The sequence below is a fragment of the Oncorhynchus clarkii genome, chromosome 8, assembly GCF_045791955.1.
Source record: "Oncorhynchus clarkii lewisi isolate Uvic-CL-2024 chromosome 8, UVic_Ocla_1.0, whole genome shotgun sequence".
In the NCBI taxonomy this organism is placed as follows: Eukaryota; Metazoa; Chordata; class Actinopteri; order Salmoniformes; family Salmonidae; genus Oncorhynchus; species Oncorhynchus clarkii.
This window is the reverse complement of record NC_092154.1, coordinates 22,458,854-22,477,694: the sequence shown is the minus strand read 5'-3', so window position 1 is coordinate 22,477,694 and position 18,841 is coordinate 22,458,854. Positions and strand designations below refer to the sequence as shown.

Genomic DNA, 18,841 nt, shown 5'->3' with positions numbered 1-18,841 from the left:
GATTAAACAATCCTTCACACAACCCCCCTGCCCCCATTCCCCTTCTAAATTGTAGATGCGCCTACGGTGACACCCATGGTGTAGCCACTATGGTGGATGTGAGGTACCCCACTCCGAGAAGGCCTACCAGGGCACCAGAGCTGGAGTAGAGAGTAAGCTGGAGTAAGTTGTGGAGGTGTACCGCACTTCCTCCTTTCATTCCCAGGAGGATGGCTCTCTCTCGCTCAGTCATTTCATTGCTCCTCTCTAGCTTTCCTGCAGTATCTCTTTCTCAATCTCTCTCTCCTGCTGTGGAGGTGGAGGTGTCTCTCAGTATTCTGCAGAGCAAGGCAGAGTGTCTATTGAAAAGGAGCCTCTCAAACAGGAGGGAATTAAATTGTATATTTACTCCTGGAAGAAGATGGAGCCTTTTATAGGTCATCCCGCCGATTCCGCTCGAAACGGACTCAAGTCATTTGGGGTAAAATGGTGTTTGATTGGGCTTTGAGAAGGGAGTGGGAGAGAGGGAGGGTGGTGCACACACATGATGGCGAGAGGTCTGGATATGGAGGAGAGGGAGTAAGGGAGGGATGGTGAGAGGAAAATCAATGGTTGTGTAAACTTTTTTTTATGAAAAAAAATAAAAATAAAAAATATTGTTATATGATTTTCTGGCCATATCACCCAGCCCTTGCTGGGGAGGCTACTCTGGGGCGGTAGCTGGGGGGGCTACTCTGGGGCGGTAGCTGGGGAGGCTACTCTGGGGCGGTAGCTGGGGGGGGCTACTCTGGTGCTGGGGGGGCTACTCTGGGGCTGGAGCTAGGGGGGCTACTCTGGGGCTGGAGCTAGGGGGGCTACTCTGGGGCTGGAGCTAGGGGGGCTACTCTGGGGCTGGAGCTAGGGGGCTACTCTGCTGGACTCTGGGGCTGGAGCTGGGGGGGGCTACTCTGGGGCTGGAGCTGAACTGTAATGAGCCTTTGTTGCTTCTAGATATGATTCACGGAAATTAATGGCCGGGGTGAATCACTTGAATGTACATTATCCCTTGATTTACCCATGAGTTTGAACTTTAATTGGTCTTTTTTTTTTTGGTGTTGAAGTCGTCGCTATTTTCTTAATTACATGCACCCTCTCACAATAACCTCTCACAGTGGTAAAATATCTGTGGTAAAATATCTCAAAGCAATCATTTTCAAATGCCCCTGACCTCCCTTCTTTTATAGTCTTATACCGGCTCATCAAATCCACCTTGAAGCACTATTTCATATGCTCTTCGACTCATCTTTGAAATGCAGACTGGGTCATTTTCTCAGGAGAAATGTCATTTATTTCCATAAAAAATGGTCTTATAAACAATTCTATCTCTCTTTCTCCCTCTCTCTCTCTGGAATCAGAGCTTTAATGGAAAATGTTGTTAATCATAGATATGTGAATTACAGGGCACTCAAGATATGCTTTAGTGATTTATGAATATGTTTGACATCCACATCAGCATAGTTGACACAATTCATTTCAGTATATTGTTAGATGTTCAGTTACAGGCATTCTGCCTCGTCGCCTCTCCAAAGCTGACTACATAATGAAGTGATAATGTAGGTTTTAGAACTCGACAGTAAGTCTTGGATAGTCCTTATACTCTCTAACACTGCTTTTGGGTGTTGAAGCAGCAGTAGCTTCCTGAGTTTTCTCTTTTGTATCCTTAATCCTGAACATGTGCCTATTAAACAATCTGAATCTAATCCCATGTCTCCCACTCTGGGTGATTCAGCTGATGAAGTGTGTCCTCTCTGTTGTCCATATTCTTATTCTACCTGATTTGTCTCTGTGTGATCATAATTACTAAACTGAAGGCAAGAGGGGATTGACCACAGTGTGTTGTTTTTTTGTCCAAGGACAGCGATGCTGAAGGATGATTTTGCTTCTGTAGGGACTATGTTTGTGGAGAGGAAGTCAAAGGAAAACAAGGGTCTCCTGTCTGGTTCATCCTTGGGAGCAATTTCCAAACGCCTGAAGGTACCACGTTTATCTGTACAAACAATAGTACGCAAATATAAACACCATGGGACCACGCAGCCATCATACTGCTCAGGAAGGAGACGCGTTCTGTCTCCTAGAGATGATTGTACTTTGGTGCAAAAAATGCAAATCAATCCCAGAACAACAGCAAAGGACCTTGTGAAGATGCTGGAGGAAACAAGTACAAAAGTATCTATATCCACAGTAAAATGAGTCCGATATCGACATAACCTGAAAGGCCGCTCAGCAAGGAAGAAGCCACTTCTCCAAAACCGCCACAAAAATAGCCATGCTATGGTTTGCAACTGCACATGGGGACAAAGATCATACTTTTTGGAGAAATATAGAAAATACAAAAATAGAACTGTTTGGCCATAATGACCATCGTTATGTTTGGAGGAAAAAGGGGGAGGCTTGCATGCCGAGGAACACCATCCCAACCGTGAAGCACGGGGGTGGCAGCATCATGTTGTGGGGGTGCTTTGCTGCAGGAGGGACTGGTGCACTTCACAAAATAGATTGCATCATGAGGAAGGAAAATTGTGGATATATTGTATGTGTATGTAAACTTCTGACCCACTGGGAATGTGATGAAAGAAATAAAAGCTGTAATAAATCAATCATTCTCTCAACTATTATTCTAACATTTCACATTCTTAAAATAAAGTGGTGATCCTAACTGACCTAAGACAGGGAATTTTTACTGGGATTAAATGTCAGGAATTGTGAAAAACTGAGTTTAAATGTATTTGGCTAAGGTGTATGTAAACTTCCGACTTCAACTGCAAATCTCTATTTCTTTAGTGCAATGAAAACAAGCATACATGTGCATCTATGGAATATGCTGTTTTCTGGTCATATCATAGCTAGGTTTTGATAGAGAGATGATTTATGTTTGACTGCTGCCAGTAACTGTGTGTGTATGTGTGTTATGGTGTACCATCATATGCTATAGTTTGAACTAGTGATGCACGGATAATACATTTTTGGTCGATACCGATGGCCTTTTAAGCATTCTAGGACAGTTAAATAGTTAACACACACACACATGGACGCAGTGATCTAAGGCACTGCATCTCAGTGCAAGAGGCGTCACTACAGTCCCTGGTTTGAACCCAGGCTGTATCACACCCGGCCGTGATTGGGAGTCCCCATAGTGTGGCGCACAATTTGCCCAGTGTCGTCCGGGCCATCATTGTAAATAAGAATTTGTTCTTAACTGTCTTGCCAAGTTAAATAAAGGTTACACACCACACTGACCAAAAAGTTATTTTGTTGGCATTTACGTATGTCCCCATTACCAGTAAAACCTAATCAAAACCTATTTCTTTCACTTACTTGCTTTGCTGTTTTGTTGTTCATTTGTTCAGTCGTTTCATTCTCAACCAGGATTTCTATGAAACGCCGTCTGGGTCTTTGTGTATCAAAAAAGATACACAACATCTGTTTCAGTAGCAGCTAACTATATAGCTAGGTGTCATCATCTAAAGTTACCCTAATTTATAAGACAGTTCTTATTTGATTAATGGTGGTTGGACCCATCTATGTGAACCTAGCCACAATATGGATTAGCCACAATAGTGGAGTTTGCGGTTTGCCTTCAAAATAAAAGTTTGGCATAATTCTACTATTTGTATCCATTTGCATCACTGTCAATGACAGACTTTTATTTTGAAGGCAAACCGCAAAATCCACTATTGTGCCTAATCATTATTGTGGCTAGCTTCACAACACATAACTCGGCGCGGTCGAGCCTCACGAGCCAGATGAAGCTAGCTGGCTGCTTATAACGTCATCTTTGGTCAACAAGGTTAAGCTGCTGACTAGCTATTTATCTTCATGAACTGAAGTTCAATTTCAATAAGCAAACAACAAGTGGCAACCTAGCTAATACTTACTCACAAGGATTCCTAAATCATTGCTAAGAATAATGAACATTACTGCAGGTTCTACTGGTCATTGTTTTCAGGCTGGTTGTATTGGTGCTAGCTAGGTACCAAGCTAAAGCTAGCTACACCAGAAGTTACAGTCGAACAAATTATTCTTTATTACAACGCGGTATTGTAAACACATCGTTTGTGGCAGGTGTTTGCAGAATTTTTGTACAGCTTTGACAGTGCTATTGTATATTTTTTGACACACAAAGACCCAATCAGCATTCCATAGTATGTATGTCGTGAAGCTAATAGCAGTGATGCTATTACTGTGTAACTTCGGTAGGGCAACATCTGAAAAATAATGCACTTGGTAGTGTGTACCGGTGCTTGACCAGTCGGTGAAAGCCAACATCACCCACGACAGAGAACGATTGATTGTCAAGGGCAATAAATTCCATGATCTTGGCTTAAATGGATTTCGCCTTTTGAGTTGTCTCGCTGAAATGTTGGTACTCTTTCAAATGACTGCTCAACTTGTTGACTGCTCGATTCACACAGCAGACATTGTGGGCTAGTTTAGGAATGCTGTGTTGCACATCATGTACCTACATTATATAGGTATGCACGTCAGCTTTGACATCGGTTTTGCACATTGGCCGATACCGATGTTGGCACTTTTAGCTAATATCATCCGATTCTGATATGTTCACCTATCTCATGCATCCGTAGTATGAACTTCTCAATTTGCTCTTTAAAGTGAATACTGTACGTTTAGGTCCCTTAAACTCAACCTTGGACCCTTTTTCATTGTTCCCATCAGGGAATGATTTAGGGTGTCTGCAATTAATTATTAGGTAGAACGGAAAACTAGCAGGCTCCAGACCTCGTAGGGTAAGTGTTGATTACCCCTGGTTTAGGTGTTCAGAGTGTAACTCTCAGGGCCTGTGTAGGCCTACCTGTGCATTTGCAGATTTAAGCCAATGTGACTTGAAATCCCATCACCAGCAGCTGCTAATGACCTAGCAGTACAGTGTGATCAGCACAGCAGTTTATGTACACTAAAGCCCTTTGACGCTCAGCTGGATAATGCAAGCTAACAAACATTACATTGCCCTCCCAGACTCTCATCTCTGCTTCTCCTAGTGTTATGAATCTGGCTCCACACAGAAATGCTCACAGCCTACAGCTGTAATTAAAGGTGACTGGGAGAAAATTGGAAAATAAACTCTCCACAATAGGCTTCTGTAGCTGCAGAGGAAGAAAGAGAGGCTCGGAGCAGTTGGATATCTCTGCTCCATCAGATAATGTCGTTATCTCAGAATTACCCACCAACACAGCCTTGGTGGAACCCGTGAAGAGTTGAGAAACTCTACGTTACACATCAATTGATAGTAAACCAAATGTGGGAGTGGGGAGACTGCTTTGCATTTCAGCACAGAGAGATGAGCATGAACTATTTGATGTTTAGGGTTTTTGGTCATATTTAACATTAGCAGAGCAAGTATAGTCAATGATATCAACACCTTAAGTAGTGTGTCTCATAAGCAGCACCTCTGAATATTATCTAAGTTGAAACACTCAGGTCAGGTTACTGTTGTGGCTTGTCCTTAGCGTCTCAGTTTTTTAATATCAACTTGTCTGTGGAGCTGGAAGCGTTGCATGCTAATTCCCTCCTGCTGAAATTATCAGTCCAGGCTCCAGGAGTAGCAGTGGATCTAACTGGTTTCCCTGAGTTGACTGTGCGTCTGTCTGGTTTACCTCTTCATGTTTGTATCATATTATTGTGTACCTAATTTCAAACGCTGGCATTTGACCTTTTCCTCTATAAGGACGCACATACTTCCTATTATTTCCCAGTCATTCCTAATGAGATTTTAAATGAACTGAGTCAAGGGAACCAATATTAATGTATATCAACTGAGTCAAGTGTATGCCGTAGTGACCCGTCATTCCGGGTAGGTGTTTTGAGCCCCACATTTCTAATAAAATAAAAACACCTTTTGTTGTTGTTGTGGGGGGTTGCCTGTTTTGCATGTTATTTTGGCATTAATACACATATCAGTGTCACATATCAGCTTGCCAATAATATAAAAAATAATTGAGTTAATAAAGCCGCATACAAACACGGTCTTTTCTTTCTTGAGTAAGGCAGCTCCAAAATGCAGGTGCTTCAGTTGTTCTCTAGTTGTGCCGTGATTAGCTGTGTTCTGTTACTCTACGTCACCGTCAAATCTAAGGGTAGTCCTCGAAAATTCAAGCCCCTTGGGTGCTGCCATAGAGTTACATTAGAAGTGCCCATCCAAGAAGGCTCAAGGTCATTGGCAACAGATCAAATGACGTCAAATCATGTTATAAGTACAATAGCGTTGATTGGACTGATCATGTCAACACCATACTTTCAAAATCTTAGCTAGCAAGCTAGCAGTCATCATCATGAATCAAGTTGACAATCTACTGGCAAATGCTTTTTAATCTTTGTCATTATGAAAATAAATAATGAAGAGAAATTATAGGTAAAACGTATCGGTGCTCATTGGCCAGTGGACAAGTTGGAAATCGCAAATTCAACAATGAATGGTTTGGAAGGAATTAGTGGCTAAGTGCAAACATGGCAAAGCAATCACTAGCCTGCTATTCAGTAGTGTGGCTGTGTGGTCCCAAGTAGGGTTTAAGGGTCTCTTTTCCAAGCTTAAAATGATAAACATTCAACATTGGCCATGCTGTCAATCCAGCATGATTTCTGCTGCGCTCAAAAAACTGTTAACTGGGAAATCTGACTTCGGTGAGTTCAAGACAACTGGGAACTCGGGGGGGGGGGATACGTTTTGAATGGTAATCTACTCTAAATTTTAAGTCGGGAATTCGGGCTTCTTTCTAGAGCTACGACCTGAAGATCACTGACGTCATCATGATTTGACCTTGTTTTTTTCCGAGATCCCAGTTGTCTTGAAAGGGCCATAAATCCAGAGAATGGCAGACTTGGATGACAGTTTGATGACAAAATTTGCCCTCGAAGGATCGCCGCGCCACCTTCCTGTTCAAATGAGCACAACGCAGCAAGGTGAGTGCAAAAATGTCTTGAATGCAGCTGCATAAATGATGTAATATGCCAGGGAGATATGTATACTGTAGCTAAGAAAGTAATACTAACTTAACTGTATGTTAAGTACCCTGTGTATATAGCCTTATTTATCATAAAAATGCATTGTTGGTTAAGGGCTTGTAAGTAAGCATTTCACTGTAAGGTGAAATACCTGTTGTATTTGGCACGTGACAAATAACATTTGATTTGATGTTGTGTAGTAAAATATTTGTAGCCCGTGTGCCTCACCCTAATCATTTGATATTTTTACCCCTCTTAATTTCACCTACTGTTCTGACTTGGTGGAGCACATGTAGCCTAGAACCTGTTTTAGAGAAATGTAATCATCAACTATTGTAAGAACTTTCATTGTCGGCTTATATGCCCCCTTTATTTATTCTACAGTTCTGACTTAGTGTACAGGGATAACATTGTAAGAACGCTGTTATGTGATAAGCAAAAAAAAAGTATAGTCAGGCCTCCTGAGCAGTGCTAGCTGTGCCACTAGAGATCCTGGTTCAAGTCCAGGCTCAGTCGCAGCCGGGAGACCCATGGGGCGGCCACAATTGGCCCAGCATCATCTGGGTTAGGGGAGGGTTTGGCTGGCAGGGATGTTCTTGTCCCATCACGCGCTAACGACTCCTGTGGCGGTGTACAGTGTTTCTTCTGACACATTGGTGTGGCTGGCTTCCGGGTTAAGCAAGCAGAGGGTCAAGAAGCAGTGTGGCTTGGCTGGGTTGTGTTTCGGAGGACGCACGGCTCTCGACCTTTGCCTCTCCCGAGTCCGTACGGCGTTGCAGCGATGGGACAAGACTGTAACTACCAATTGGATACCACAAAATTGGGGAGAAAAGGGAGTATACAAAAAATAAGTATAGTCTGATATCAACACCACCTGTAGTGTGTCTCATAAGCAGTACCTCTGAAAATTTACTAAGATGAAACACTCAGATCAGGTCACTGTTGGTGCTTGTCCTTTTTTAATATCATAACTTCTCTGTGGCACTGAAAATGTTGCATGCTAATTCCCTCCTGCTGAAATGCAGTCCAGGCTGCAGGGGTAGCAGTGGATCTAATTGGTTTCCCTGAGCTGACTGTGCATCTGTCTGGTTTACCTCTTCATGTTTGTATCATATTATTGTGTACCTCCTTTCTTTGGCCTTTTCCTCTATAAGGACACACACACTTCCTATTATTTCCCAGTCAATCCGAATGAGATTTTAAATTAACTGAGTCAACGGAACAAGTATTAATGTATATCGACTGGATTGCATGTATGCCTGTTTTTTGGTCCTTTACTACAGCTCTGTACTGGATATGCAGATATTACATTGGTGCTGCTTTACATTTGCACATGTCTCTTCCAGTGTGTGTGTGTGCCCATGCGTGTTCTCCCTGGTCCCTGTGCCTGTGTGTAGGTGTAGAGGGAGCAGTGAAGGGGCTGATTTGTGCACTGTGGTCTGTCTACGGAGGGAGAGGGTTGTGTGTGTGTGTGTTTAGACTTGATTGACAGCTCTTTCTTAATCCCTTTCATCTCCAGCCAGGACTGACAGGTCCCACTACTGTATTTCACCACATACACAATCAAAGACTCCACAGGTGGCCTGAGAGGTGGTGTGTGTTCAGGCTTGGGCCAAAACAAGGGAATAGAGTGTTATAGCCAATAGCAGGGCACCATATGGGAATAAAGGAGGATGTCATTGGCCAGAAGTAGTACATTTTATGGAGAATAGGGGTTCATTTGAGACCGCAATGTACAGTAAGCCCAGTGAGGAAGCTCAGTGTCCCGAACCACCTGTTGAAGAAGGAGAGGAAGCCAGGCTAAGTGTTACAATGGCTGATGGTATAAGGGCACATCGCGAGACCCTGATGTAGACACAGGAGGCAGATGGTTAGAGTCTTTGTAGTTTAATTATAATCCAAAAGGAGAAGGCAAGAGAATGGTCGTGGACAGGCAAAAGGTCAAAACCAGATTCTGAGTCCAAGAGGTAAAGAGTGACAGACAGGCTCGATGTCAGGGCAGGCAGAAGGGTCAGACAGGCGGGTACTGAGTCCAGAAAAAACAGGCAAGAGTCAAAACCGGGAAGACTAGAAAAAAAAATAGAAAACAGAAGCACGGGAAAACACGCTGGTTGACTTGAAAACATACAAGATGAACTGGCACAGAGAGACGGGAAACACAGGGATAAATACACTGGGGAAAATAAGTGACACCTGGAGAAGGTGAAGGTATCATAAGAACAGGTGAAACAGATGGAGAGTGTTTGGAAATCCTGTCCTAATATAAATCCGACTGGAAGACCTGGATGTGCCTCACACAGCTGGAGACGCTAGGTTGTAATGAGTTCAGAAGGTGACAACTCTGTGGGAGACAGTGGGATGGAGAGATGGGTCTGTGGTTGATATGGACACATGTTGATCTGCTGTTGTAGCTAGGGCCATGAGTTTTTACCAGACCATGTCACCTGACCATGGAAGCCTAAATACACAGGCATAAGGAAGAATACACACTTGAATACACACTTTCAAATATTTTAAATTAAAGACAAGAACCTTCTGTTCACTGGCCATGCGGTTACAGTGCATTCGGAAAGTATTCAGACCCCTTGACTTTTTCCACATTTTGTTACGTTTTTGCCTTATACTAAAATGTATTAAATAAAAAATGTTCCTTATCAATATACACACAATAACCCATAATGACAAAGCGAAAACAGGTTTTTAAATACCTTATTTACCTTATTTACAGAACTATTCAGACCCTCGAAATTGAGCTCAGGTGCATCCTGTTTCCATTGATCATCCTTGAGATGTTTCTACAACTTGATAGGAGGCCACCGGTGGTACATTCAAATGATTGAACATGATTTGGAAAGGCACAAACCTGTCTATATAAGGTCCCACAGTTGACAGTGCATGTCAGAGAAAAACCAAGCCATGAGGTTGAAGGAATTGTCCGTAGAGCACCGAGACAGGATTGTGTCGAGGCACAGATCTGGGGAAGGGTACCAACATTTTTTTGCATTGACGGTCCCCAAGAACACACTGGCCTCCATCATTCTTAAATGGAAAGAACATTTAAATGGAAGAACTGAGCAATCGGGGGAGAAGGGTCTTTGTAAGGAAGGGGACCAAGAACCTGATGGTCACTCCTGAGCTCCAGAGTTCCTCTTTGGAGATGGGAGAACCTTCCAGAAGGACAACGACCCTAAGCACACAGCCAAGACAACACAGGAGTGGCTTCAGGACAAGTCTCTGAATGTCCTCGAGTGGCCCAGCTTGAACCCGATCGCGCATCTCTGGAGAGACCTGAAAATAACTGTGCAGCGACGCTCCCCATCCAACCTGACAGAGCTTGAGAAGATCTGCAGAGAAGAATGGGAGAAACTCTCCAAATATAGGTGTGCCAAGGTTGTAGCGTGTTGTAGAATTACAACATTATGTTAATCACATTACTTTTATATTAGAATGTATTCCTATATTAGTACATTCACAATCTGTTTTTCTGAGGGGAGCCTCTGAGGTTTAACGCTGAAAGTAGTTTTATGATGGCTTGGTGATAAGCTGAAGACTGCATTCCATTCTATGATTAGTGTCTGTGTGCCTGTCTGCCAGTGCCAGGCAGACCCTCCCTCCAGTTTATTTCTACCACATGGCAGATGAATACTGGACTCCATTATTCTGAGGGAAGGGCCTAGTATCCTATGTTACATTAGTATTTCTGTATAAACAAGCAGTAAATGAACTAGAAACAGAACATTTGGTGTAATTTAAATCTTGATTTCTGTTGAATGAGAGGACAATGTACCTTTTTTGTATAATTTCTACATATGTTCTTTGTCACAAGGACTCAGGCAGACTATAAAGAGTTGTAACCTAACCCTGTTTATTTGGGTTTTAACTTTACAACATTGGGTGAACGTTAACGCTCCATTACTGTAGTATTTATTAATAAAGTTTGCTAGTTTTGAAGAAATCTAAAAGTCTCTCCTTTGATTAGAATAATTACCACGACAAACGTCATACCCAAGAAGACTCGAGGCTGTTATCGCTGCCAAAGGTGCTTCAACAAAGTACTGAGTAAAGGGTCTGAATACTTATGTAAATGTGATATTTTTTTATGTTTTTATGAATTTGTTAACACTTCTAAAAACCTGTTTTTTATTTGTCGTTATGTGGTATTGTGTGGATTGAAATAAGAAAATAATTTCATACATTTTCGAATAAGGCTGTAACGTAACAAAATGTGGAAAAGGTCAAGGGAATGTACTGTAGTACACAAGCTGCGTTCCAATGCCCTTTCCAGTCTATGGTTTAGTAGCTGTACTGCAATGCCAGTGTGTAGTAACACTGTCTTCTATCCTGCCTCTCCTCTCCAGGGAACTTCTGGTAACTCTGGCTCTGGGTCAGGTCCTGTCTCTGCTCGTCTGTGGCATCGGGCTGACCAGCAAGTACCTGGCTCATGAATACCACGCCAACACGCCCGTGTTCCAGAGCTTTCTCAACTACATCCTGCTGTTCCTAGTCTACACCACCACGCTCGCCGTCAGGCAAGGTACGACACTGGACACGCATGTAGTCATGGAGGCACACACAGACACAATATTTTATTATGTTCCCCAATTCTTCCTGGGGTCCAAACAGGAAACAAAACACAAATAATAATATACATAACACTACATAATATAATGCAAAATACAATACAAAATATAAAAAAATGTCTCTCTTCACAGTACCCAGCAAGGTGTTCTTTTATCAGTTTTTTGAAACTGGTTTTAATGCTAGCTTGAGTTACCAGGGCTGGCAGAGTTTCATGTAGTCATGGCTCTATTTAATACTGTGCGTTTCCAAGCCTCTGTGCTGGACCTGGGGACTGTGACGAGACCTCTGGCTGTAAGTCTTGTGTGGTACCGATGAGTGTCTGAACTTGAATAGACAGTTTGATACCTTTAACCCATCAACACCTCGGACAAAGACCAGTCAGTCTCTCCTCAACTTTGAGCCAGGAGAAATTGACACGCATACCACTGACATTTGCCCTCCATGTAAATCTAAGTGCAATACGTGCTGCTCTGTTCTGGTCAAACTTTAATCTTCCTACAGTTGAAGTAGGAAGTTTACTTACACCTTACGCCAAATACATTTAAACTCAGTTTTCACAATTCCTGACATTTAATCCAAACAAAAATCCCCTGTTTTAGGTCAGTTAGGATCACCACTTTATTTTAAGAATGTGAAATGTCAGAATAATAGTAGAGAGAATTATTTATTTCAGCTTTTATTTCTTTCATCACATTCCCAGTGGGTCAGAAGTACATACACTCAATTAGTATTTGGTAGCATTGCCTTTCAATGGTTTAACTTGGGTCAAACGTTTCTTGTAGCCTTCCACAAGCTTCCCACAATAAGTTGGGTGAATTTTGGCCCATTCCTCCTGACACAGCTGGTGTAACTGAGTCAGGTTTGCAGGCCTCCTTGCTCACACACGCTTTTTCAGTTCTGCCCACACATTTTCTATAGGATTGAGGACAGGGCTTTGTGATGGCCACTACACATCTGGACTTTGTTGTCCTTAAGCCATTTTGCCACAACTTTGGAAGTATGCTTTGGGTCATTTTCCATTTGGAAGACCCATTTGCGACCAAGCTTTAACTTCCTGACTGGTGTCTTGAGATGTTGCTTTAATATATCCACATAGTTTTCCTCCCTCATGATGCCATCTATTTTGTGAAGTGCACCAGTCCCTCCTGCAGCAAAGCACCCCCACAACATGATGCTGCCACCCCTGTGCTTCACGGTTGGGATGGTGTTCTTCGGCATGCATGCCTCCCCCTTTTTCCTCCAAACATAACGATGGCCAAACAGTTCTATTTTTGTTTCATCAGACCAGAGGACATTTCTCCAAAAAGTACAATATTTTCCCCATGTGCAGTTGCAAACCATAGTCTGGATTTTTAATGGCGGTTTTGGAGAAGTGGCTTCTTCCTTGCTGAGTGGCCTTTCAGTTTGTCGTTATAGGACTTGTTTTACTGTGGATATAGATACTTTTGTACCTGTTTCCTCCAACATCTTCACAAGGTCCTTTGCTGTTGTTCTGGGATTGATTTGCACTTTTTGCACCAAAGTACATTCATCTCTAGGAGACAGAACACGCCTCTTTCCTGAGCAGAATGACGGCTGTGTGGTCCCATGGTGTTTATACTTGCGTACTATTGTTTGTACAGATGAACGTGGTACCTTCAGGCGTTTGGAAATTGCTCCCAAGGATGAACCAGACTTGTGGAGGTCTACAATTTTTTTCTCTGATTTCATGGCTGATTTCTTTTGATTTTCCCGTGATGTCAAGCACAGAGGCACTGAGTTTGAAAGTCGGCCTTGAAATACACCCACAGGTACACCTCCAATAAACTCAAATGATGTCAATTAGCCTATCAGAAGCTTCTAGGCCATTACATTTTCCACGCTGTTAAAAGGCACAGTCAACTTAGTGTATGTAAACTTCTGACCCACTACAATTGTGATACAGTGAAATAATCTGTCTGTAAACAATTGTTGGAAAAATTACTTGTCATGCACAAAGTAGATGTCCTAATCGACTTGCCAAAACTATAGTTTGTTAACAAGAAATTTATGGAATGGTTGAAAAGTGACTTTTAATGACTCCAACCTAAGTGTATGTAAACTTGCGACTTCAACTGTGTGTCCTTCTTTACCATACATGACCACACAACTGGGTAGTAGTCCAGGTATGACAAAAGGGCCTGTAGGACCTGTCTGGTTGATTTACAGTGCCTTCTGAAAGTATTCACACACCTTGACTTTGTTGCAGCCTGAATTTAAAATGGATTAAATGTCGTTTTTTGTCACTGGCCTGCACACAATACGCTGTATTGTTAAAGTGGAATTATGTTTTTCAACATTTGTACAAATTAATAAAAAATGAAAAGCTGTGAAGTGTCTTGAGTCAAAACGTATTCAACCCCTTTGTTATTGCAAGCCTAAATAAGTTCAGGAGTGGAAATGTGCTTAACAAGTCACATAATGAGTTGCATGGACTCACTCTGTATGCAATAATACTGTTTAACATGATTTTTGAATGACTACCTCATCTCTGTACCCCACACATACAATTATGATTCTAACATGTATTGACTCAGGGGTGTGAACACTCGTGTAAATGAGAATTATGCATTTCATTCATTAATTTGTATTTTTTATTTTAGCATTTTCCAATTAAGAACATTCAAAACAAAAATAAAAAGATATTAGACAATATAACAGTGACAATAATCTTACAATAACCATATATATATATATATATATATATATATATATATATATATATATATATATATATATATATATATATATATATATATATATATATATATATATATATATATATATACACAATAAATGAAAGTAATAATACCTGCCGTAGGCTACATGTGAAACATTACGTGAGGATTATTTAGAGATACAATCAGTGCCAAATTTTGTCAAATGTCTAACTTATTCCTCAAGCAGTAAGTGATTTTCTCCAGTGGGACACAACTTTTTACTTCTGATAGGCACATTGCAACTCGCAGGGGGGAAACCGAAATTTCCATTTCAAGGCAATACATTTCTTGGCAATCGCTAGCAATATTTCTATTAGCTTTATAGTATGGCTTTGCCTAAGATTGGAATTAGAAAAGTTACCCAGTAGACAGACCTCCGGGACTAAAGGGAATGGAACCCCATGAATTGAGAATATGGAGAATATGGTATCGCATACCCCCTTTGTAGTTTTGAACACTGCCAAGTGGATTGGAGGAATGTTCCTTCATCAGAGCCACATCTAAAACATCAGGGTTGAACTTGTGCAATCTAGATAGGGTAATGTAGAGCTGATGGCGGAAACTGTATTTCATTTTTAATAAATGTCTAAAAACATGTTTACACTTTATCTTTATGGGGTATTGTGTGTGGATTGGCGAGGGAAAAATGTATATTTAATCCATTTTGAATTCAGTCTGTAACACAACAAAATGTGGAATAAATCTAAGGGTATGAATTCTTTCTGAAGGCACTGTAGATGTCAAGAAAGCAGCACTTTATCATGGACAGACCTCTTAGATTTCAATAGAATTTTGATTAACCACATGACAATGCTTTTGAGATACGAAGACATTATTATAAATGAAATTAAACTGTTCCATGAAAATGTGCATATGAAAACCATAACTGGCATGCAGATCGGTAGAAATTGTAAAATAAATTGGCATTCCACATGAGAAAGGTTGCAGACTCCAATTGTAGCCTATTACCGGCAACTTCAGGAAATTAAAGGCAGAATCTGCGAAAGTCAGCAGGAGTTTGAGGAGGATGTTCGGGTGAGGTTGTTTTTTTGTTTTTTTTCCTGTTTTGGAATATTTTTTTCGTCTGTACAGGATTGCTTTCTCAGTTTTCTCCTATCACAGCCATTAAAGTCATTATTTTACTCCTGAACTTATTTAGGCTTGCCATAACAAAGGGGTTGAATACTTATTGACTCGAGACATTTCAGGTCTACGTTTTTTATGTAATTTGTCAAAACATAATTCCACTTTGACATTATGGGGTATTTATTGTGTAGGCCAGTGACAAAATCTATTTTTAATACATTTTAAATCTTAGCTGTAACACAACAAAATTTGTTAAAATTCAAGGGTGGTGAATACTTTCTGAAGGCTGTTTATTGTAAAAACCCTGTCCTCTCGGTGCATCTAATCAAACTAGATTACATTATATATTTGCTATGCTTAATGGGATACGAGCTGGAGATGAATTGGACAGGAAAGGACTTGTATAAACTGGAGACAGTTTGCAGCTGGGGTTTGTGTTATCTACTGACTTTCATCATCGCTATGCAAACAAGGCTGATTTCCGTGATAATTTTACTGTTTTAACAAGTTTTGTTTAGCTAATAAAATGAAAACATTACTTCGAACTACTTTTGGGTACCTTGTTGACAAGTACAACATGAAATCCATGTCTTTTAAATGTTACGGTTTGTAAATTTGACGGATGAGTGCAGTGTTCCAAGCATTTCGCTACACCCGCAATAACATCTGCTAAATATGTGTATGTGACCAATACATTTGATTTGAAATGGCAAAGAAAATGAGTAATCTGCTTGACACTTTAAAGTTACTTATCTTACAGAACACAAAGTCAGCTCATTTCCACTCCATTCATATGCAAATCTGTTGGATTTATACGCTGGCTTGTCTGGCTGTCATGTTTTCATTTTAACCTGCCCAGTCTCTTATCTACACTGAAATAATATCATTTCAGTAGTCCTCTCTTATGATATATGTTTTCAATCTCACATAACACATTAATACACCCTTGTGGTTGAATATATAGTAAACCCTTGTGGTTGAATAAACACGTATCTAGTAGGTCCTAGGACACAACAATGAATAATGTGGAGCAAATAAATAAAATCATAGGATAACTTACAATAATGAACACCTTGTGAAACAGCTGTGAAAACCAACCTGGCAATATTTAAGATTTTAATACATAAGGTGTGTCATTTAATTTATTTTCATAGATTTTTTTCTACACTCACATGGCAATCAGACTAAAATACTGAATTCTGGTGTGTGGAATATAGAGCAGGTGGTTGTTGTGTGGGTGGGAGGTTCTGCCTGTCACTTGTTCTCAACAGGCAGCCAGTCTCAGAAGGGGGATTTGAAGAGGGAGACCTCAGTGGTTATATGTGTATGTCACATTATGTGCCCAGTATGAGAGAGCATAAACTTTCTTGGCAGATGACAACATGACAATAACAGTAGCTGTAGATGATATAATGAAAAGTTGGAGGGTGATTGGTAATGGAGGACAGGTGGATCCATGTCTGGGTGTTGGGCAGAACCCCTAGGTCCTGGAGAACAGGTAATGGAGGACATCAGGTGGATCCATGTCTGGGTGTTGGGCAGAACCCCTAGGTCCTGGAGAACAGGTAATGGAGGACATCAGGTGGATCCATGTCTGGTTGTTGGGCAGAACCCCTAGGTCCTGGAGAACAGGTAATGGAGGACATCAGGTGGATCCATGTCTGGGTGTTGGGCAGAACCCCTAGGTCCTGGAGAACAGGTAATGGAGGACATCAGGTGGATCCATGTCTGTGTGTTGGGCAGAACCCCTAGGTCCTGGAGAACAGCAGCAGAGTTAAAGGGAACAGGTTAGAAGACAGACGTAAACAAGCAAACACAGATTTACGGTGAGAAGATTTGATTAGTGCAGTGTTATAAATGGGAGATATGTACTTTTCAACACTTAAGGAAGGTATAGTCTACTTCAAGCTTGTCCGCATCCGACCAAGAAGACCAGAGAATCAGACTGATCCAAACTCACTGCTTCTGGTGGATGGGATACCTCCTGGGGGGCTCAGACAGTTGATGGTCCTAAAGTAACTTGAAGAGGTAAATTGAAGAGGTACATTTTTATAAGCTCAGCATAACTATCATTTCTTGCCTTCTCAAATGGCAACCAAAGCTTAACTAACTTTAACTAACTAACTTAACTAGCTTTATCTATTGGGCTTCACTGAAGTGTAGGGCGTCATAAAATATATCAGTGTTAGGGAAACTAAAACTAGCTTCAGGTTATTTTGTGTGCAAATGCAAATAGTTATGATATTTTTTATATTCACTTTAACAGATGGTGACCTCAGCTAGGAGGTGAAAGAGCAGCGAGGTTTCCCAGGTCTTGCCTTCCTTCGCCCGGATGTCGTAGCACTTAGTCCCCTTCTTGATTCTGCTCCGGTTGCTCTCCTGCGCCTTCTCCTGCGCCTTGTCCATGTTGTCTCAACTTGATTGATAACAGGAATAAATGCAATTATAATTCATATTACAAATACATTTCTTACATATCTCGTGGAGGTCCAGAAAATAAATTAACAGCAGACAATCATTTTTACCTGGTCAAAAACCTCCACGTCCTTCTCACTCCGTGCCTGAAGGTAGTACTCGAAGGCATTCTGATCTGGTTCGACAACTTCCACCACATAAGTGATCTGAAAGTACGTTATGCAAAAATAGCAATAGACAAACAACAACACTAAGTCGATCACACATTTGAAAGACTACAGTATATACAATAATTGTATATACAATGGCATTGTTTACCTCAGTCAACAGCTGTGGCTCCTGTTCGTACTCGGTGAAGACCTGCTGTTGTGTGCAAAGAGAATTACCTTCAGGTTGTTCTCCCACCCTTCCTGGTACCAATCAAAGGACTTGCCCATGTCAATCTTGAGGGTCTGGTTGGTCCATTCACCAAACCTGGAGGAGAGGGTAGGAAAGCAATATCTATTGACAATGTAAGATATTAACAGAACTATGGTCAGAACGTGACAAGTATGCAGATTTTCACATTTGTAAGGATATTGACACACACACACACACACATAATATTGAACTCTGCTGTGGTCAAATAAAGCAACCATTACAAAGCAACTTATCATTTTAAAATTTGAATTGGGACACTTACCGATCATGTGCCATGGTGAAACAACTTTGATAGGCTTCAACACCGGCGCCACAGTCTTTGCCCTGGCAGGCTAGACAGGGTACTGACCTTTTAAGTAAAAAGTGACAAATTGAAACATTGTATGCTCTTTGAGATGACATTGATTGAAATCATAATAATTTCAGACATAATAGTATCACGTTTCAGGTATGACCCAGATGCAGACAGTGTCGAAGAAACAAAACAGTTTATTTCTAATACAGGGGCAGGCAAACGACATGTCAAAGGCAGGCAGGAGTAAAGGGTCCAGAACGGCAGGCAGTTTCAGGGTCAGGGCAGGCAGGGGTAAAGGGTCCAGAACGGCAGGCAGTTTCAGGGTCAGGGC

The 18,841-nt window shown here is 41.3% G+C and overlaps 1 protein-coding gene across 1 annotated transcript in view; it reads left to right on the top strand.

Annotated features, from left to right (window-relative positions):
* The window catches only part of LOC139415584 (solute carrier family 35 member F1-like), a 135,050-nt gene that overhangs the window by 58,679 nt on the left and 57,530 nt on the right, over positions 1–18,841 (top strand). The window contains exon 2 of the mRNA XM_071163695.1: positions 11,334–11,509. Coding sequence (XP_071019796.1) covers positions 11,334–11,509 — 176 coding nt within the window. The remainder of the gene's footprint in view (positions 1–11,333; positions 11,510–18,841) is intronic.